Source organism: Otolemur garnettii, unplaced genomic scaffold (genome assembly GCF_000181295.1).
Source record: "Otolemur garnettii isolate 467f Iridium unplaced genomic scaffold, OtoGar3 scaffold00250, whole genome shotgun sequence".
NCBI classification, from domain to species: domain Eukaryota; kingdom Metazoa; phylum Chordata; class Mammalia; order Primates; family Galagidae; genus Otolemur; species Otolemur garnettii.
This window is the reverse complement of record NW_003852645.1, coordinates 651,957-673,963: the sequence shown is the minus strand read 5'-3', so window position 1 is coordinate 673,963 and position 22,007 is coordinate 651,957. Positions and strand designations below refer to the sequence as shown.

The 22,007-nt window shown below is 44.8% G+C and overlaps 1 protein-coding gene across 6 annotated transcripts in view; it reads right to left on the bottom strand.

Moving 5' to 3' along the window:
* The window catches only part of RIMBP2 (RIMS binding protein 2), a 65,724-nt gene that overhangs the window by 2,660 nt on the left and 41,057 nt on the right, over positions 1-22,007 (bottom strand). For 5 of the 6 annotated variants that reach the window (XM_023508484.1, XM_023508482.1, XM_023508483.1 and 2 more), the window contains 5 exons: positions 18,457-18,574; positions 12,623-12,807; positions 11,492-11,660; positions 7,310-7,413; positions 5,223-5,294 (listed from right to left, as the gene is read on the bottom strand). In XM_023508484.1, the coding sequence (XP_023364252.1) occupies positions 5,223-5,294; positions 7,310-7,413; positions 11,492-11,660; positions 12,623-12,807; positions 18,457-18,574 (648 nt within the window). Of the gene's footprint in view, positions 1-5,222; positions 5,295-7,309; positions 7,414-11,491; positions 11,661-12,622; positions 12,808-15,096; positions 15,259-18,456; positions 18,575-20,064; positions 20,722-22,007 lie in introns of all 6 variants that reach the window. The other variant, XM_023508481.1, reaches the window with a different exon arrangement.

The window sequence follows — 22,007 nt, the reverse complement described above, 5'->3', positions numbered from 1 at the left end:
ATTCTAGACTACCCTGATGATAAGCATGACCTCAGCAACAAGAGGGGCCTGGGCCTCTGTCTGAGGCACCGAGGGATGTGCTGCTTTGACCAAGGGCCCTCAGTGGTTCTTAAGGCTGGTTGACCTTAAGGCTGAGTTACTCCAGGCCTTTAAAAAATATCCCCCAGGCACACCAGTCTGGACCAATTACAACCATCTTCAAGGGGTGGAGGGTTGGAAAGCTGCTGACCTGTTTGCTACCCTTTTTCCTCCTCATGCGTGGATGCATTCTCACTATTTAGGTTACTGCTCCAGGCGAGTATGTCCTAGACCTTTCCTCTTATGTACACATCTGTGCCTCTGCCCAGTTAGAGTCAAGATCCATAAATCCAACTGCCTGTTGGTCATCTGTACTGAGGGCCTCATAAGCCCACAGCCCCCAACCTACTCCACAAGTGCCCAAAGTTCAAATGGATGACTAACTGGGATTATGGTTCTCTGTTTACAAGGTCAAGAGAGTGACAACATAAGTGTGCACAATGCAAGGGTGTACTACAAATTAAGAGTAAATTTTAAATGTCTTACCACTAAAAATAAGTGAGGTGATGGCTATATTAATCAGTTTAAGCATTCCACATTATATATCAAATCATCACATTGTGCCCAATAAATGTGCAGTTATGATTTTAATTATAAACTTAATAAAGGAAATATATAGAAGTGTCACGTATTATGTTAGGAAGTCCACAGTAAGGGTAGAATTGGAAAGATGTACCAAATGCTTGGTATGTGACGTACCATAGGTACCTAAAGGTATCTATGAACATCATTTATAGTCAGATATCATAAAACTACTTATTAAAGCAGATATTTAGAATCCTACTCATAATCTCATTCAAAATCAATAGCATTTTTGATGGCTTTAAAATTATATATATGCAATATCTATGTTTGATTTGTAACTTCTTATAAGTGATTTGTTTATTCCTCAAAAATTGTCTCCTAAGTTTTATAAAATTATTCAAGTCAATGTTGACAAAAACATTAAATTTAAAAAACAAAAGCCCTGCTGTTATATCTTGTTCTTTTCCCTCTTTCTTTTTTTTTTTTTTTTTTTTTTTTTTTTTTTTTTGAGACAGAGCCTCAAGCTGTCCCCCTGGGTAGAGTGCTGTGGCATCACATCTCACAGCAACCTTCAACTCCTGGGCTCAAGCGAGTCTCCTGCATCTGCCTCCCAAGTAGCTGGGACTATAGGCGTCCTCCACAATACCCGGCTATCTTTTGGTTGCAGCCATCATTGTTGTTTTTGGTGGGCCTGGGCTGGATTCGAACCCACCACCTCAGGTATATGTGGCTGGCGCCTTAGCCACTTGAACCACAGGCGCCGAGCCCCCTTTTTCAATATAGCAAGGATCAGGATTCAGAAGAACTTAAAATTCAAAACACTCTGTGGCTCTTAGGTTGGTCATTTCATTTAGATAAAAACAAACTTATAATAAATGATATAAAATCACCCTTTATCACAGAATTAGCTGTTTTAATAATCCAGAATAAGCTATTATTTTTGGCACTCTAATTCACCATGGTTCATTCACATTGTCTTTCCAAAGGGACTTGGAATCACCCATGTAGCATTAAGATGACCCTAGAGAATCAAAGTCACTGAAATTTTGGTCCCACAGTTAATTCTGTCTTCCTACATTTTGCTCTAAACGTGCATTCTTCATTTAAAAGTTTGTTTTCCTTTTTCCTTTAAATTCAAAGTTACAGTTTTAAGGAATATAAGGCTGAAGTTTGTTTTCCTTTTTCCTTTAAATTCAAAGTTACAGTTTTAAGGAATATAAGGCTGAAGTTTGTTTTCCTTTTTCCTTTAAATTCAAAGTTACAGTTTTAAGGAATATAAGGCTGAAGTTTGTTTTCCTTTTTCCTTTAAATTCAAAGTTACAGTTTTAAGGAATATAAGGCTGACTTGTTGGGGGATTTGCTGCTACAGCACATCTGAAAATGCTCCTCAATATCAGCAACTACAAACCTAGAGACAGGCATGAGAGCAAAAAGCTGTCTAAAAATACACTCCGAGAGCTTTTAAAACAATGGAGAGTGGCATCTGGCATGAGTAACATAACAGTTTAAACTCCTTGACTCTTTGCCCAAGTTTATGTTTAAAACTCAAACAACTGATTACTGAAAAAAAGTCATGTTGTGTTAGTTGATTTTTGTGCCATAGAAACAGGAAAGAAAATGTAGTTAAATGGTAGCAATGCAATCTGAAAATTAAAAAAAATTCCAGTCTCTTGCATAATATGCTTAGATTTATGCAAATCATTTCTAGGTAGGGAAGATTATTTTGTTAATCATGCATTTCACTGATTCTATAATCCATCAATTATGCAATGTACTGATTTCCTATGCCATTAAAAACATTCTATCATTTAATTTTAAGATGCTGTTGATTTCAAGATGCAGCAGCTTCAGAAATTTCAAAATATCTGTTGTGAATTGATGAAATATATTATTAAAATAAAAAAAAACTTCTGTGCATCAAAGGACACAATGAACAGAATGATAAGGCAACCTACAGAATTGGAAGACATTTGCAAATCTTCAGTGAAGGGGTTGCTATCCAAAATATATAAAGAACTTCTACTCAACAAAAAGACTTTTTTCCAAAAACAGATTCAGAGGGCCAACAAGCAATGAAACTATGCTCAGCATCACTAATCATTAGAGAAATGCAAATCAAAATCACATGATACCCCCTCATACCATCAAGTTAGCAACTATTAAGAAAAAAAATAAGTCAGTGAAAATGTGAAGAAATCCTTGTGCACTGCTAGTAGGAATGTAAAATGGTACAAATGCTATAGAAAGCAGCATGATAGGTCCTGAACAAATTATAGAATTAACATATGATCTAACAATTCCACTTCAAATGTATACCCCAAAGAATTAAAAGCAGTGTCTCAAAGAGATACCTGTACATGTTTGCTCACAGTTGTGTTATTTGCAATTGTCAAAAGGTAGAAGAATTCCAGGTGTTTACTGATAGGCAAATGAATAAAACATGTTACATACAAACAATAGAATAGTGTTCAGCCTTAAAAAGAAAAACATTCTGACGTACCCTACAATATGGGTGAACCTTGAAGACATTATGCTAAGTGAAGTAATAAGCACAGAAAGATAAATATGGTAGGATCTCACTTTTATGAAGTCCCCAGAGTATCAGATTCAGAGAAAATAGAATGGTTGCCAGAGAAGGGAACGTGGAAGATAGATAGTGTTTAACGGGCTCAGAGTTCTACTTTGGGAAGATAAGAGAGTTCTGGAGATGAACAGTAACAATGGTTTCACAAGATGAATGTACTTAATGCCAGGGAACTATACACTTAAAAAATGGTTCAGATGCTAAACTCTATGTAGACTTTGCCACAAATCCCTATACACTGCCCCATCCACTCTTCTTTGACCTTAAAGATCCCATTTCTGATTACCTTTGGCCATCCCAGTCTTTCTCTGCTGGGGGACTTAAAAGACTTGTCCCAGTCATCTGTGCTTTTGATTGTGCACATGCCTGTGGAGAGTCCCGCCTCTCAAGAATTGCAAACACTGTAGGATGATGTATGAATGTATGTCCGGTCCCCCTCTCAGTGGGTCCAACACAGCCAGATTTCCCTCCAGCTCTGGAAAAGACTGTCTTTGGGTGAGCAGCAGATGGAATGGTTGGCTTGCATTTAGGGACTGTTCTATGAAAACCCACATGTGGCATTATGCCCAGATAGCTACCAGTGTCACGTTCCCACTGAACAAGCCTGTGCAGATGAGCTACACTGAGTCCTGTGGCTCCAGCTTGGGTGGGCCTGCTCTAGCTCACAAGAGAAAGTGTGACGGGGTTTCCTGTGAGGTCACTGTGTGCTATGGTTCTTTGCACTGGGCATACAGAGTACCATTAGAGCATGGGCAGAAGGGCACAAAGACCATATGGCTGTTTCCCCCCATGCTGGTGGTGACTAGAATACACACAGGTCTGTGGCACAGCCACTTCTCCACGAATCACATTCTGCAAGAGTGTCCTAGTCACAGCCCTTAGGCTTAAAAGCATCTAAACCACAGTTGCTGTTCAACACCATCCTTAACCCCTGTGTTCCCAAGGGGGCAAGCAAAAGTCTTAGGATATAAAAATCAATGTACACAAATACGTGGCATTCCTATACACCAGTAATGTCAATCTGAGAGCCAGATCAAAGACTCAGTGCCATTCACAATAGCTACAAAGAAAATAGAATACCAAGAAATATACATAATACTTAACCGAGGAAGTGAAAGATCTCTAAAAGGAGAACTACAAAATGCTAAGAACTTGGAGATGACGCAAACAAATGGAGAAAGACACCATGCTCATGGATCAGTAGAACCAACATTATTAAAATATCCATACTCCCCAAAGTGACTGACAGATTCAGTGAAATCCCTACCAGAATACCAATGGTATATTTTATGGATCTAGTAAAAATAATTCTACACTTTGATTGTAGCCAGAAGAGAGCCGAGATAGCCAAAGAAATCCTAAGCCAAAAGAACAAAGCTAGAAGCCTCATATTACAGATTTTGAACTATTCTACAAAGCCATAGTAACCAAAACAGCACAGTATTAGTACAAAAATAAAGATATAGACCAATGGAACGGAACAGAGAACCCAAATATAAAACCATCTACCTACTGACAACTGACCTTTGACAAAGACGACAGCAGTGCACACTGAGGGGAGGAAGACACATTTAATAAATGGTGCTGGGGAAAGTGGACAGCCACATGCAGAAGGATACTCACACCACTCACAGAAATTAAGATAGATAAAAGACTTAAACCATAAGAAATCATAAGAATTCTAAAAGAAAATTCCTTGTATTTCTTACTTTTCCTGTAAGAAAATGTATTTCTTACCTAGGCAATACATGTAAAAAAACCTAGAAAATTAAATTGTCTTGTAAATCTTTAGATGGGAGCAATTTTTAAGTGTAAGAATCAGAACACATTTATTTTGCTTACAGTTTGTTCACATTGGAAAATACCATTATTAGCAAAGAACAATGACTATCACCTTACTGTCTTTCTATATTACATATAACCCAGTGGAGACCAGCACATTTTTCAGCAAACCACAAAGTTAATATTAAGAGAACGGACAAGGGGAAAACACATAATGAATGAAATGCTGCCTCTCAATGTTTTGAAAACTTACATAATAAAATCCATCTTCATCAATTTCACCAAAAACAGTAATAATATCTCCTGTGCAAAATGTAAGTTCAGCCTGTAGAAATGGAACATAAAGTTAATGCTATTTTCCTATACGAAGTAGTTTGAAAAACTTAAAACTTGGAGACTCAGAACAGGGAGGGTGGGAAGAGGCTACAAGATGAGAAATTACCTATTAGGGACAATGTGCACCATTCAGGTGGGAGGGATTTATATTAACAGCCTAGAGTTCTCCACTATGCAATGTGGCCAGGTAACAAAAAAACCACCTCTGCCCCCTATAGATTTCTATTTAAAAATACATTTTTAGTTAAAAAAAAATAAGTTTTTTGTGATCCCTTTACTATCTGAGAAATTTTGATATTAATCTACTCTTTCAGTCCAATAAAGACTATGAATAGAGCCATAGTAAGTACCAATCCCGATAATGTCGCTCTAAAACAGCAGTTCTCAACCTGTGGGTCATGACCCCTTTGGGGTCTCCTACATATCAGAAATTTACCTGACGATTCAGAACAGTAGCAAAATTACAGTTAGGAAGGAGCAATGAAAATAATTTTATGGTTGGGGGTCACCACAACATGAGGAACTGTATTAAAGGGTCATGGCATCATGGCATTAGGAAGGTTAAGAACCACTGATCTATAAGAAAAATGCTGGGTGCTTTGATTTTTGACTGAAATTCAAGATTACCACTGGCTGGGTGCTGTGGCTCACACCTGTAATCCTAGCACTCTAGATTGCTTGAGCTTAGGAGTTTCAAGAGCAGCCTGAACAAGAGTGAGACCGTGTTTCTACTAAAAATAGAAAAAGCTAGCCAGGCATGGGTGGTGGGTGCCTATAGTCCCAGCAAGTTGAAACAAGAGGATCTCTTGAGCCCAAGAGTTTGAGTTTGCTGTGAGCTAGGCTGACTGACAGACACCACAGTACTCTATGCAGGGCAAAAGAGTGAGACACTGTCTCAAAAAAAACAAAAACAAAAAACATACCATTTTTCTATTGGTAATACTTTCTTTAAAAATTAATTTTTTTTTTTTTTTGAGACAAGAGTCTCATTATGTCACCCTTGATAGAGTGTTGTAGCATCACAGCTCACAGCAACCTCAAACTCTTAGGCTTAAACAATTCTCTTGCCTCAGCCTCCCAAGTAGCTGGGACTACAGGCGCCTGCCACAATACCCAGCTTTTTGTTGTAGTTGTCCTTGTTCAGCAGGCTGGGCTGGGTTCCAACCTCCAGCCCTGGTGTACGTGGCCGGCACTGTAACCACTGAGCTATAGGCACTGAGCCAGGTAATACACTTTTAAAACTAGTGAAAGAGTTAACTTTAAACAGCTGGAACATCAGAAAAGAGGACCATTATATAAGGATCCTTTCACTGAGTATTAAGAAGTCACCTCAATTATTGTCTATCTGTGCCAGGCACCAGCCTCAAGGCAGGGGCATGATGTTAAATCAGACTCCTGCCCTCAAGATCCAGACTGTCCAAGCACATTGTGGTCCACAGTTACAGAGTAGAACATGGAAACAGAAATCTAGTACAGCATACTTTTTTTAAAAAAAGGATTTTTTTAAACACAAAAATGAGAAAGTCCGAGAGTATCTAGGCAGATAGCCCCCAGAGGGAAACCCTCTCCTCTCGTGTCTGAAGACAGAAATGAGACTCTCAGTCACATATAGCCAGGGAGCCCCAGCAGGACCGGGCCACATGCACCTCACACATCAGCACTGTCCTCTCCACTTTTCTTCTAATACCGGGGCCTACTGCTGTGCTTTCCTTCACTGGCCACCTGGCTTCTGCCTCTTCTAGAGATGACCCTATAGTGCCATCCCCATGAAACAGGTCACAGATTGCTCTTTCTGTAACAGTTTGAGAAAATCTGGCCCCTCCTGTCCTCTTGGCAGTCTCACACTGGCCATTTGTTGGTTTGGTAGCCCCTCCCCAGGTGCCTCAAAGAGGAAGGAAGAGAGGGTGAAGGGGCCTGGTGTCTGCACGGCGCCCGCGAGCAGCCCTGCCAGTGCAGGCGCGGGGTGTGGTCCCGGGTAGCAGGGAAGGAATATTTGGCTGTTACCTCGACATCCACATTGGGTGAGCTTTCCCTGGGGTCATAGTCATACAGAGCCACCATTCTCCGTGTGGACACCGTGTGATGCCTGCCACTCCTTCTGCTTCTCTCTGCACAAGTCACAAGGGACAAGAAAGCCATCATAAAGTTATTCCCAAATTAGCAGCGTCCACTGCCATACTGGGCCAATGTGACTAAGACCTATCGTCATCTGACAGACCCACGTTCCTGGGCACAGTCCTCAGAAAGCGTGTCTGCCTCATGCCAGGGATCCGGGACCCTGCACCCTTACACTCTTGCTCTAATATGGTCTTCACAGAAACAAGAGCACATCCTTTCTCCAGGGTGTCCACTGACCAGAGACTCAGATGACACAGGATTCTCTCAAGACTGAACTGGATGGTTCGAGCCAGTGCAGGTGCCTGCGGCCAAGAGAGGCCAAGGCTGTGGCTTACTCCAGGAAGTCCCCCAAACACAGCCTGAAAAGTGCCTGCCCATGTAACTGTGATGATGCCACATAGCCAAGTCATTCTCCGCCAGAGCACAGGCACATGGCACTGTCATCAGAAGGACATAAAGGAGGACACCTGCTCTCCTTGCTTCAATGATGCCTTTCACAGTGTCCTGTATGTCCTTTCATGGTGGCTTTATGAGTGGCATGGGAAGATGCCACTCAGACATTCACTGCGCTTCCATCATCTGACCTGGCTCTGCCACAGATGGCACCACGGGCATTGTCTCATTATACTCAGAAAGCACAAAAGGGCCACAGAGGAACTGCCCTAGGCCCTGTCAAGCCCGAGAGCCTCACACACGGCATGGGAATACTCTCGGAAAACGTGAGCTATTTAGCGTGGACAACGGGATCGGTGAGGCACTGTGGGTGTGGCCCAAATGACAGAACCCTCTGTTGCTGGGGTTGTGAAGACTGGTGTCCAGGGGAAAGATGGCTCTTCCATGTTTCTTCTAAACATAGCCACGTTTTGCTTACATTTAATTTGGGAGAGCCAAACAAACAAACAAAAGCTATCAAAGGCAGGTATCTTAAGGCAACTAAAGTTAGGTATGTGGCTTTTCAGTGGTTTGCAGCAGGTATAGGGTCCAGTTATGTAAACATGCAAAGTTCTAGAGATGATCCCACCACTGGGTTCAGGTTAAGAGCTTTAGCTTAGAGGAGGCGAATATGCCAGTGTAGGACCCACACATGCATGCTTCCTTGAAACAAAGTACGGCATTATTCCAGAGGCTAAATGCAATGCGTCTAAGCATTGGTAGCATGACCAGAATGCTACATGCATGAATTTCAAAGGGCAGCATAAGAATGTATGTGTACTTCTTACTGTGGTAGAACTTACACCCAGTGCAATTCACGTTCACTAGCATATGGTTCTGCAAGGTGTGGCAAATATACATGGCCCTGTGACCCCAAAATAGTCAAGACTGATAACAGTCATCGTGCACTGTAGTCACTCCAGTCCTTTCCAGAATACTGTTTAAGTGGAATCACACAGAATACAGCATTTTGAGAGCAGCTCCACTCATCTGTGTGATACACAAGGTCGCCCGCACTGCTGCATGCAGCAGGGTTGCTGTTCCCACCACAGTCACGCCCTACTGCAGCGCAATTCTGTCCTCTGTCAATGCCTGAAAGCACTGGAGCTGTTTCCAGTCTCTAGTGATTGTCAAACCACTAGAATAGTCACACGCAGCTTTTCACTTCTTGCAGGTAAGCACACAGAGGCAGAACCGTCAGGTTGCACCGTACGTTTAGCTTTCTCAGAAACTGCCTGACCGTTTGCAAAGTGCCCGTACCCTTTTACACATGCCAGCAGTGCAGGAGAGATGCAGTTCGTACACTTTCTTGCCCAGACTTGGGATGACCAGTAGTTTCGATTTTAGCCAGATTCTAGTGGGTGTGGGTTGCTTTCAGGTGGCAGTTTGAATTCACTAATGCTGCTGAGCATCTTTTCCTGTCCTTATGTGCCATCCACGTATCTTCTTTGGTGAACGGCCTCTTCAGATCTTTTGACCACGTGGTTATTGGGCTGTTTTCTTGTTGATGAAAGTTCTTTGTGTATTTTGATGAAACCTTAAAATTGGCTGTTTTATCTATCGTGTTTCAATATCTTATCCAAAGAAATCTTTGCCCAGTTGTTAAGTTTTTCTCTTGTGTTTTCTTCTAGAAGTTTTATAGTCTTAAAATGGAGCACTGTTCTAAGTTTAAAAATTAAGTTTTTAATATGGATAGAGTATAGCTTGAGGTTCATTTTTGACATATGGATAGTCAATAATTCCAGCACCAATGATTGAGAAGACTATCCTCTCTCCATTGAACTTAATCAAAAATCAGCTGACTCTACCTGTGTTGGTCTGTGTCTGGACTTGATCCACTGACCTATGTTTCCATCTTTTCTTCAATACCAAACTGCTTTGATAAGTGTACCTCTGTAGTATACTTGAAGTTATATGAGTCTTCCAAGATTTTTAAAAAATTGTTTTGGTTATTCAGTTATTCTCTAGTTCCTTTGCCTTTCCATGTAAATTATAAAAATTGCTTATCAGCTCTCTATAAATCTCTGCACAGATTTTCACTGTGATTTCATGAATCTATAGGTCCATTTAGGGGTATCTGACCTAATAACAATATTAAGACCACGGACATGATCTCTCTCCATTTATTTTGGTGTTCATTAGTGCCCTGCAGTTTTTAGCACACAGATCCTGCACACGTTATGTTCTAATTAACACTAACTATTTCACGTTTTGTTGCATTACTATATATAACACTACCCTTAAAAATTTCAAGATTTCCACAGCTAACGTGTGGAAACACAATTGATGACTTTCGTATATTGATCTTGCGTCCATCAACGTTGTTATGACTTGCTTCTAGGAGCCCCTAGTTCTAAGAGTTTTTTGTTCTGTGAGATTCTTTGAACTTTCCGAAGTAGATTTCCAAGTCATCTATGAATAGAAAAGGTCTTATTTCTTCCTTTCCAGTCTGTATACTGTGTATTCCTCCCTCTTACCATATCGCACTGGTTCTGATCTCCACTGTGGTACTGGAAGGGAATAGGAAGGCCTGATGCTTGTGCGTAGTTGTCTTAGGACGACAGTGTTCAGCCTTCACCACTAAGGGTGGTTTCCTGAGAATGCAGCAGCAAGTAGATATCTAGGCCTACTTCCTTTGACTAGCCACGTTTATTAATAGAAAAAATAGCATGGAATAAAAGGACATTTAATCTAATTGATGACAGAAAGCTGGTCTGCCTCCCTCATCTGTGGTGTACAGAGCCCTTCTCCCTCTGAAATAGCCACAGTTGACATGAGGAATGAGCTCATCAGCCCGAGGAGGAGCTGGAAAAGGGGCTTAGAGATCTTCAGTCTTGTGGACTTCAGGGTATAATATAGCCACATTAAACCTTGACGAGATGTGCCTTTCATCTTGAGACAATGTGTTTAGTAACACCAAAAAGACTGAAATGTTTTATTTGTGAATATCCTTAAAATTATGTATATGCTCTAAACTATTGAAGTTTGCCTTAGAAATCTGACTTAGAAGTTAATCCAATTGTTTGAAATATGAAACCTTAAATATGAATAACACAGAACTGATCTTTCTCTCTACAGCTATTTATAAATTTTTAATGAGTAGATTGCACTTAGGAAACAAAAGATCACAAACGTCATGTTTCTTAAAAGTCATTGTTCTGTTTTCTCACTGGTGCTAGCAGAGTGGTTCAGGATAAATGAAGGAGCTTAGCATCTATCCAAATTAAAGGGTGAAGAGTATGTGTGCCTTTTTAGATAAGCAAAAGTCACCTGAAGAATGAAAGGCATAGCACTACCCCATCTTCCTTTGAAACTTACTCAATTCAAAGCATATAACCAAAAAGCAGCTAATCATTTGTTTTCTGGATGTGGTAGACTTCTAGTAAGGAAGGGTGTACTGCATCTCTCATTAGAAGATCATCTGTGTTTTCCCAAATATTTAGACGTCTATGTGTCCCTAAATCATGCAGGACTGTTTCAATCCCGGTTTGTAAAGTGGCTTTTGCCTAAAAAAAATCAGTGGCTAATTTTCGCATGCAAATTGGAGTCTCCTCATTGCAGCCTCCTGCTCCGAGCCACTGGTGTGTTTGTGCTGTGATGTGCATCAACAAAGGCTGTGCAGTGCTTTGCTCTTACCTATCTTCTCCACAGGTGTATTCAGAGGGAGAAAGCCTTGTCTAAGAAGCTGATCCATCATCTCCTCATCATCAGCTTGAATTTCAGAGACCATGTTACAAGGAATAAGGCCTGTCCGGGCACAGGTTTCCCCGCGGTAGAACCCATCAGCATCTTTATCACCATAAACCTAGAGCCATGGGGGGAAAAAACAAAACATATTACAATGTTGGTTCAGAAATACATCAGCCCTACTTACAGTGGAATCATGCACAGTCAGAAATATACTTGAAGAATACCACAGATTGATCACTGGCATGCTGTGGGTGTGGATACGTGAGCCCCACTCAAGAGCCAGCGCTTCATCCAGGGCTGGGGCAACTCGCTGAGCCTCCCATCAGGCTGGCTTGGAGGATTCGAGTGCTGGAATTCATGCTGAGTCAGCTGCAGGTGGCAGTGCCTCTGTCTGCCTGAAATGGCTCTGTGACAAGCTGGTGCCCATGTCAGGTACTCTGACCACTGTCACACCCTAGTCATCTAGACCCTTTCTGAGGTTGCAAACGTAGGGATCAAGGCCCCTTTCCCTCCTCCTACTGAGCAGCCCTCTCTCTCCCATTTCCCTACTTGGAGCCTGTGTGTCTCCTCACTGTTCTGTCAGGCTCTGCGGTGTGGCAGCCCCAGCCTTTGGCCATGAAAGCTTACTCCCTCCCCTCTTCCTCCTTCCCTGCAGTTTTGGTCTTATGCAATTGACAAAATTCAGAGCCTTGGGCTCAAAGGAGTAGGGTGCAGGCTCCATATACCAGAAGTGGTGGGTTCAAACCTGGCCCTGGTCAAAAAAAAAAAAAGAAAAAAGAAAAAAATTCGGAGCCTGTAGTATTTTTCTTAACACAGGATCTAATAGAATCTACAGTGCACAGGACATATTTAGGCGTATCTGTGTGCACATGTGTGTGCACCCACTCTATAAAGCTAACAGGGCAAAAAAACTGCCTCTTCCAGCAGATGAGCAGACTCTGGGGCAGTGACACCCATGAGGCAGAGGCCCTGGGCAGCCTCCAGACCCAGGATGTTTGAGCTGGCCTTTGTCAGCAGGCTCTGCCCCGCCAAGCCCAGACCCCTTGGACACTGGAGCTGCAGCCCCTTCCTGCCCACCTTGATGATCTGTCCTTCTTTGAAGGGAAGCTCCTCTTCTGCAGCATCTGGGTTCGGGGACATGGTGAGCGGGTCATAATCGAAGAGAGCCACAAAGATGCGGGCCTGGGGCTCCTCAGCTCCAGGGTCGGTCTCTGACTCTTCATAGAAGTCTGGGGACAGGCGGTCTCGCCCCATGTACTCATCTGGCAGCATGTGGGGTGAAGACAGCGACAGAGGCAGGTGAGTCCTCCAGCCATGTTAACTTTGTGGCTTAACATTTGGGCAGGAGGAGATCAGAAGCTCCTCACTGGATGGGCTGGAGAAGCCGGTAACTGCTACAAACCATGGCCACACCCTGACCCCAGCTGCAAGTCTCCACCCCTAGATGGGGTGGGCCAGATGCAGAGAGGATGGAGATCCTGGGGGACAGCACACGGGCCCTTCGCAGCCCCTACACGCTCTGCATAGAGCTGAGCACAGCCCTTGGGCATCATATATCTATATGTTGGACAAAGTCTAGTAGAGGTGGCCAAGCCATTCACTTAGCTCTAAGCTTTAGTAAATACTTAACTGGCAACAAACACATTCTTCATTCTTCATAGTAATCAGCAATTTCCTGGCAGAACTGGGTTTCAACTCTACCATCTTGCCTCTAAAAACAATTCTTTTTGAAATCCTTATACATGTGTGCATATATATGATTAGATAGCATGAGATCTGTGTATATGTACATAGGTCTGTGTGTGCAGAGGGTGCCAAAAATGTATACACAGTGTGAGAATGGAAAGAAAGACCTGTATGACATTTGTCACCCTCACGTCACATTTGACTTCTGCAATTATAGGAGCTGCTCAACGTGACCTGCATTCATCTTTTGTTATCGGTGTATGTAGACTATTACGACGTTAACCCCGTTTTTTCCTTTCTTAAAATGTGTGCACACTTTTTGGCACCCTCTGTGGTACAGAGAGACAAACAACTGACAGGTAATATTGTTCTAATCCCACGAGCGGGTCTCAGAACCAGCAGGGAAGCAAACAAGAAAAACACACATCAGCAGCAGAGAAGGCAGGGCTGGGGAAAACAGCCTAGTCTGAACTTCTGTCACCAGCACAAGGAACACAGGCATGGGATGGGAGGACACAGGTGTGCAGAAAGGACAGGGCAGGTGTAGAGAAAGAACCAAGCAATCAGCATCTTTCACCAGCCAAAAACAAGAAAGAAAGGAAAAGTTTAGTTTAAAAACAAAAGCACTTTAGCTGCAGGAAAGGTTGATCTTGAAAACGTAGTGAGTTATTTACATTACTGAAATCCAGGATCTTTTTAGAATGCCTAAATAATCTAAAAATTCAGTAATTTAACTTCTGCTAGGGAACAAAACATTTCCACTGCTGGTCTCACTCATTTCTTCACACTAGTTTTATTGATACTCAGAGGAAAGACCCAATGACTTTTTCCTAGTTTCAAATGTTATCTACAATAAATACAGAGAGAAGCTGGAGTGAAGCCCTCGGCAGTCTCTGAGTCCCGTGTGCAGCGGCGCGACCCCTTCTGCTCACAGACAGCGGCAGAGAACCCCATGCCTCTGGGGTGGGCAACCCCTTCTGCTCACAGACAGCGGCAGAGAACCCCACGCCTCTGGGGTGGGGCTTATTTTCGAGTCAGGCAGCATCAGCGGGAGGTCTGCAGGAGGAGCTGAGCACCAGTGTGGGTGGGACCTAGAGAGTGCAGCCCCAGCTGTGGACACTGCCCACGTCCACAAGCTGCTGGCTACAGCATTTCTCCAGCTGAGTTTATGTGTCACAGCACACAAGGGTGTCAGATGCTAACGTCTGAGCCTAGAGAGAGAGTTGGGTATGGCCAGCATCTTCCTTTGAAGTATCCCCTACGTTACTCCAGCAGTGTATCAAGGAGCGTGTTTTCTCAGTAGATGGCTTAGGTTCGAGGACCATGATCTGTGGAAAACTGAACTTTTACATCTTCAAGCCCCAAATCGCATGGACCCTGACAAGTGACCATCCCACAGGAAGCAATGAGGTAGAGACCAAAGGGTCTCTCAGGCCAGTGTCCCACCCAGAGGAGAACTGCCACACTGAGACATTCTCTCCTCCGTGTGTTTTGGGGGTGGTGTGGGTGAGGGTGGAGGTGAGTCTTGCAGTTGAAAGTGTGTGAATAAAAGTATGAGTATGAGGTGACCCCACTGCATGTTCTCCCAGAGAGGGTGCTCTGTATCTCCTGGGCACCTGACCTTGGTGGGGAGAGCCCAGGCTGTGTGTGTAGGGGGGGGGATGTGCCTGTGGAAATCTGACTTTGCCAGAGATGGGAGTGAGCAGCTGGGGCTTGTCCAGTGGCAGGCTGGGCTGAAGGGAGCACTTACCTGCACTGGGGCCGACCCAGGAGGGAGTGGGCGCTGCCCTGCCCTGCTGTGGAAGTATCCTGGCCCCGGGGGTTGGGTGGGTCTTTGCCAGGGAGGAAGAGGAAAGGCTGCGTACCGTGAGGGAGGGCAGGCAGGTCAGGGCTCCTGACCCGCCACCTGGGTCGGCTCTTGAGTCCCCCGGTGCTGCGGGAATAAGCACCGTCTTGCACAGGCGGGATGTGGCCCTCACTACCTGACCGAGACCAACCGCCTTCACTGCTACTGTCCACTGTAATTTCTACGGAGAGAAAGGGAATCATCTATTAAACATACTTCACAGCTTTTCATTTTTTTCCTTGTGGGGAAACCTGTGGGAAAGAGTTCTCCATTCTCTCTCTCTTTTTAAAGGACCAACCTTTGTTGATGAAGTTATTATCTTTTCATTGTTCTTCTCTCTCTGGACACAAAAGGAAATGGGCTGTACTTCCTCATTCTGTAAGCTCAGTAGCCAAAATCACAAAAAGTGAGAGAAAATAGAGGAAATTTTCAGTCTCTGAGAATAGAATCCTCACAACTGTGGTGAAGTTTTTAGAAAAGCAAACCTTCTAGCCTCCTGCCTGACAGGTAAAGAACTCAATAAACACAAAGACCAAAGACTAAAGGGAAGGCCAGGTGTGGAGGCTCACGCCTCTAATCCCAGCACTCTGAGAGGCCAAGGTGGGTAGACAGCTTGAGCTCAGGAGTTCCGGACAAGCCTGAGCAAGAGTGAGACCCCGTCTCTACTAAAAATAGAAAAACTAGCCAGATGTGGTGGTGGGCGCCTGTAGTCCCAGCTACTCAGGAGGCTGAGGCAAGGTCCAAAAAAGGGAATAAACAAACCCAATTAAATATGTCTCTGGACATGTCTGTCAAGGTTCAGATAGACACTTTATGCTGATTATATGATTTAGAATTTATTAGACATGGAACTATAAAACTGTGGTTTTTAAATCCCAAAGAACACTGCGTCTTTTTCCTTTAATTTCAGGAACACGAGAATATTAAAAGTTGCAATGTTTTTAATTGTGGAACCACTGCTTATTAAAAATACACTTAGGAATCATGTGGTTTACACACTTGATTTCCTCTAAGAAAGAAAAGTGATATTTTTGGAAGATAGCAAATTTCTAAAATATTTTCTAATATTTTCACAAGAACAGTAGAACTGAGAACAAGAGGAAAATACTGTCTGTTCAAACATCACTGACCATTCATTTCACCGGGCCAGTCACCTTAGACTCCTCATCCTTACAGTAGGTGACAATTTCATTTTGTTTTCTTCTGAAATAGAATAGGTACCATGGTATGCATATGTACAAATGTGTACGTGTAAACTGTTTCCACTTAGGTTGTGTGGGGCATATAAGTCTGTACAATTAAATCTCTAACTGCTTTATTACTTAACACTGTTTTGAGTTACATTATTAAGAGGCTTTTTCTTTAAGGGGTTAACACAGAATTGCTCTCTCTTCAACCAATTTAACAAAAGTTCTTGTATATACCCTTTTGAGTTTTTTTACCGTAAGAGAAATCTAACCGAAGCAGCATTGTCTGAGGCTCTCTGAAGACGAGGCTCAGTCTGGCAAGACTGTACACACAGAGGTTCGTCACCTTGGCTTTCTTGCTCAAGTGGGTATGTGTCACATGATCAGCTCCCAGCCCAGGAGACTAGAATGGAAGGCCCGCCGTGCCTCTGTGAACGGACACCCTTTCCCACTGCCCACACCATTGCCTGTCCCTGGCTTGAACCTCAACAGAGTACTTAATGAGCAAGGCTTGTCTTCACTCACTAAAATTACAGTGAAAAGAAAACTTGAAACCAGCTTCAAGAGCAGAAGAACAACATGGAGCCCTGGCAGAAAGGCTGCCCCTTCACCTACATGGCTCCTCATGACAGGAAGTCTCTAATAGGTCACATGACCTGAGAACGGGGAGAACCTACATAAGCTCTGTAGTTGTTACAGAAGGATTTACACACAACATGAATATGTGAGAGATGGGACTGTAGGTTTGGAATGCTCCAGAGGAATTTAGGCTCAGCATACAATATATGGAACTGCTAGTTGATCTATAAGCAAAAATCAATGTTTTGAGTATGTGTATATTTTGTTATCTTTCAGTTAACTGAATATACTGTATAATGATCTTTAACATTCTATGGAATTTGTATTGATGACATTCTAGGGCTGGGCACAGTGGCTCACATACCTGTAATTCTAGCACTTGGGGAAGCCAAGGCGGGAGGGTCGCTTGAGGCCAGGACTTTAAGACCAGCCTGGGCAACACAGCAAGACCCTCTCTCTACAAAAAAGTCAAAAAATTAGCCGGCTGTAGTAGCATGTGCCTGTAGTCCCAGCTACCTTGGAGGCTGAGTTAAGAGGAGTGCTTAAGTCCAAGAGTCAAGGCTGCAGTGAACTACTCTTGTTCCACTGCCCTCCAGCCTGGGTTATAGAGCAAGACCCTGTCTCCATAAATAAATAATAGCACTATAAAAATGGCAATTCTTTTCCCTATTGTTGAATTATATTTTTAAAAATGTGTGAAAGAAAACCATTTTAGAGGATCTGTTTTGCTTTATAAGGTTTTTCTTCATTTTGAGTTGCTGGGAAAGATGACCAATTCTCTTTTACAATTTGAATATGATGGCCTAGATGACCTGGACATTGTTTTCCTCCAGCCCTGTAATGCCAAATCTGGATGTTTGGCTTTCATCTATTTCTGTTAACAGTTCTCATTGCTGCATTTCATGTGTATGTGTGTTTTCACAAGAGGCTAGTTTGTGTTGATTACCAGCTTCCATTATCTTGTGCATGGTACTTTTTGGAATTGCTGCTGCCACGATCCATTTCCAATAATTTGAGTATTACCATCCTGCCTTTGGCCACATGGCCCCTCTGAACAAATTGAGTAGGATGGCTGAAATAACTGCTTTCAGCATGAATGGCTAAATTCCAAAAAGTAGTTAAGAGAATGGAAACAAGGCCAGGTAATGACTTGGGAGTGGGAAAGTGACCAGACAGATGAGGGGGGCACACATTCAGGGCCACGTTTGGCTGCTACCTGCCCACATGTCCTACTCACACAGACAACTCTCGGTTATTCAGGGCCCACTTACCTTGGGCTTTGGCCCCAAGCATTTTAGGAGAGCCCAGCCAGGGCAAGCAGATGGCACAAGGCAACCCCATCAGCACTTACTCTGTGAAGGTCTCCAGTGAAAAGTGGGTAGGGAGAAGACTGACATAAAAAGCCAATATGATACACTATGAGAATATCCATAAAACATTTTATTTATCATGCCGTGCTGCTACTGCCCTCTAGATACAGTAAATAACCGAGAGTTTTCTGTATTTAGCTGAAAATGCTACTGCTAAGAAATGTTTTTCACATGTTTGAATAGAGGACCAAGCAATCACGTGCTCTGGAGTGGAAAGAGAGAGGCAATTGTGGGGCCACTGACCGATGGACGGGACAGGCCTCATCCGGGACCGCTGCGGACCAGCACTGCCTCGGGGAAACCTCCGTCCCATGTGATCCACCCTATCTGCCCGTCCTGCAGACGCTGGGTTTCCTAAGATCTAAAGATAAAACAACAAGAAAGTCGTAAGCTGTGCCAGCCCTGGGAGAAAAGAATTCAGTTAGCCAAATCAATTTGATTGAGAAGCAGAAGCTCTAAAGGCAACTAAACTTAGCTTTTAACTGAAAGGTTAGCTGAATGACCTGGAAGAGAACAAAGCTGTCACCCAGCACCCCATTTTCTACGTCCACTTAGCAGTTTGACATGCGGTAAGGCAGGGGCAAAAAGTAACTACTGGGGAGGTTCCTTTTGTTGCTGCTACTGCCGCTGAAGCCAAATACCTTGCACCAAAGTGCCAATAGTTTTCACACACCTCATCCTGCCATGGGCACCTCTGACCACTTTCACCCCTGCCCAGTTTCCATGTGCCCTGCCCCACTTCCCGGCAGCTGTTCACAAAAGTGGGGGAAAATTCTATAACTCCAAAAGTCCTGCCTGGATAAAAGTTGTATGAGAGGCTCCAAAAATCCAAAGACGAAATCTTTGAAACTCAGGGCAACCTCTTAGTGCTAATCTGAAGATGCTGATGAGATTCTAGGGCCCACCTGGCTAGATCTCCTCTCTGGGTAAGCTCACCTCTAACTTAGACCGAAGGTTAGAATTAAAGCAAAACCTCCAGCTCACTAGTAAGTCAACTGAGTGAGGATGTTCTCAGGAACACAGGAGTGAACGGTGCCCGGGTGTGCTGGCTGCAGGCGGCTGGCGGGGAGCCCCGGGGTGTGGGTCAGCGCCTCTCGTGGACCCATCCCAGAGCTCATGGGCTCAGACTCGAGGCCTGGCACCACGTGGATGGCTCACCTGTGTTTGCAATGGAAAGGTCAGCATGACAGGAGCAAATGTTCTGGAAAGAGGACACAATGTAGAGATGAATGACGCCTTGAATGAATCCCTACTCTCCAACCCACTAACAGAAGGCAGGAGATGGGGTGTATCTACACCCACAGGTGAAGGTTGACAATGGAAGCTTCATTTCGGAAACTGGTTGCCGAAAAGAATCAGCAATAAAAAAAACAAAAATACCTTGGAAACAATATGCAAAAACAGACTTCTCAATAATTGTTTGTTTTTTTTTTTCAGTTATAAAGATCAAAAACAAGGGGGAAACCTTCAGTAATACTAATAGATAAGTCCCTTTGGATCATTTTGAAAAAAAAAAGTTGCCAAGCTTTTAAGTAAATCACGGTTCAGCTAACCCTTAATTAAAATTTAGATTCAGTTGTCCTTTAATTAAAGCAGCCACAATCATCATTGCTTCTGGAGGTGGGGAAATCATCAGTCTAAAGCAAAGTAAAGAAATCTTCAGCATGGTCCAAAGACTGGGAAGCGAATGGGACTTAATAAATCAAAAATGCAGGGAAAACTAAAGAGAGCCAGCAAGGATTCCCCAAGGATGGACACCAAAAAAAAGAAAAGAAACAACCAAAAAATTAATGAAAGTATGAAGAGGATTGTTTTGGCAAGTGGAGGTGAAAGGCGGTTTACGTCACACACCAAAGGGCCCTGCGCCACTCTGGGAGCCGGCTTTGCGCGCTGGGCAGCGGCCCTACTCTCTGGCATCCCGCTGTCGGGCATTGCTACGCTGTTCCTCCGGACACCCCGCAAGTCTGGGCGCTCTGCGGGCTCGTCCCAGCCGTGCTTGCTGGGCGCGGGCCTCTCGGGGCCAGGCTGGGTGTCGTCGCCCCTGAGGACGGCGCTGGGGTCCTCCTGCTCCCAAAAGTCCTCCTCAATGCTGCTCTGCCGGGTCAGCGTGCGCCGCCTGGCCAGCGAGGGCCGCGGGCTCCGAGCGCAGGGACAGTGCCCTGGGGGGCAAGTGGCCGTGGTGCTCCCCAGGCCAGGGCGCAGCTCTTCCTCGCTGCCACAGTCCAGGCCACTGTCTGGGCTCCTGGCGGCCGAGCGGCTGAGCCGGCAGCCTCTGTCCTCGGAGAGCCAGAAGCCCCGCGGGGCCTCGTTCCCCCTGCGCAGCCTGGAGCGCCTGGGCTCTCCAAGCAGCGGCACCCGTGCCCTGGTGGCCGCCCCAAGGCCCTGCTTGTGCAGCTCGCAGCACTCGGCCTCCTCCTCCGCTACTTCGGGGATACTGAAAAGCCTCTTTCCGCGCGGGGGCTGCTGCTCCGAGAACACGCCTTCGGAGGTCCTATGTTCGGAGCACTCCTTGGGGGTTGGCATGGTGGGGTGGGTGCAGGGAGGGCAGGGCGTGACCGCGACCGCACATGAGGGGGGGCGCAAGGGAGAAAACACACACGAGTTAGTCTCTGAGGTGGGGTGGACGCAGCCTTTGCGTCTATTGGGCCAGCATGCTCCAGCAAGGTGCAGCAGACGGGTGGGATAGCCAAGGGTGGCTTGGGGGTTGCAGCAGACAGGTGAGCAGAGGCATGCAGCAAGCTGGGGGCGGGGCTGCAGCACTAGGCCCTGTTGTGGAGGCGGACCTTAGGCACCCAACGCCGCTGCTGTGTCCTCAGAACCCCCAGGCAATCGCCATCGGATGCCAACTGACTACGCTGGCTTCACGGGGACCCTGGCTGGTTCCTGCCTGTCTCCTGGTCTGTTTTCTTCCTTGCCCCCAGAGCACCCTCTTAAATCTGTCCTTCTTGTTCTCCTGACCTATCACCTTTCTTCTTGGCTAAAATAGAAGCTGCATGAAACCAGGCACCTTGTCACTTAGTACCCCAGAGTAGTGCCCTCATGCAGTGGTTCTGGGTGGCATGGGCAGAGGCCTGAGGTCTGCCTACCTGTCCTCTGCATCCTATGCTTGGAGGCCCCCAGAGGCACAGACTATCAGAGGCATCATGGTCTCCCATGCCAAGCACAGAGCAGGCCACACTTGGAGCTCCATATAAATTCAGGGGAACTCACACTGATGTGTCTCCACAAGTATCCTGCTTTCTGCTGGAAACAGCCCTCAAACTCACCCTCTGGCCGAAAAACGAGACCTCATGCTGATAGCCACTCCTAACTGCCTCTCCTTGGGTACCCTGGCTGACTCTCCAGGCCTGGTGTACCCCTGCCTCCCCTTTGTACATGCACTGGCTACCTACCAGCTCCCATCAGGGTCGCATTGGTTTACTGGGTGTGGGGTCTGCCATGCGCCTGGACCTGGCCACTCACTCTGCAGACTGATTGAGGTCTGTCTTCCTCCTTTGCTAACCATGTTCTGGGGTGTACACTCAGGCATGTCAACCAACATCACCATGATGAACACCAAGAGCAAGCCATCCATGAGTGCAGGGATGGTCACCACAGTGTTTTTGCAGCAGCTGGGTCTTGGTATCAGTGAACTGGGCTGGCGGGGACAAACATGTGACCCTTCCCATCAGGAGACCAGTAAATTGATGCCAGGTGGAACTATGAGCCGAGCCAGGCCAGACCTCTAAGCCACATCTTGGAATTTCTCAGAGAACCTACAAGTTCAGACTAGCCTATAACAGTTTCTGATTGTG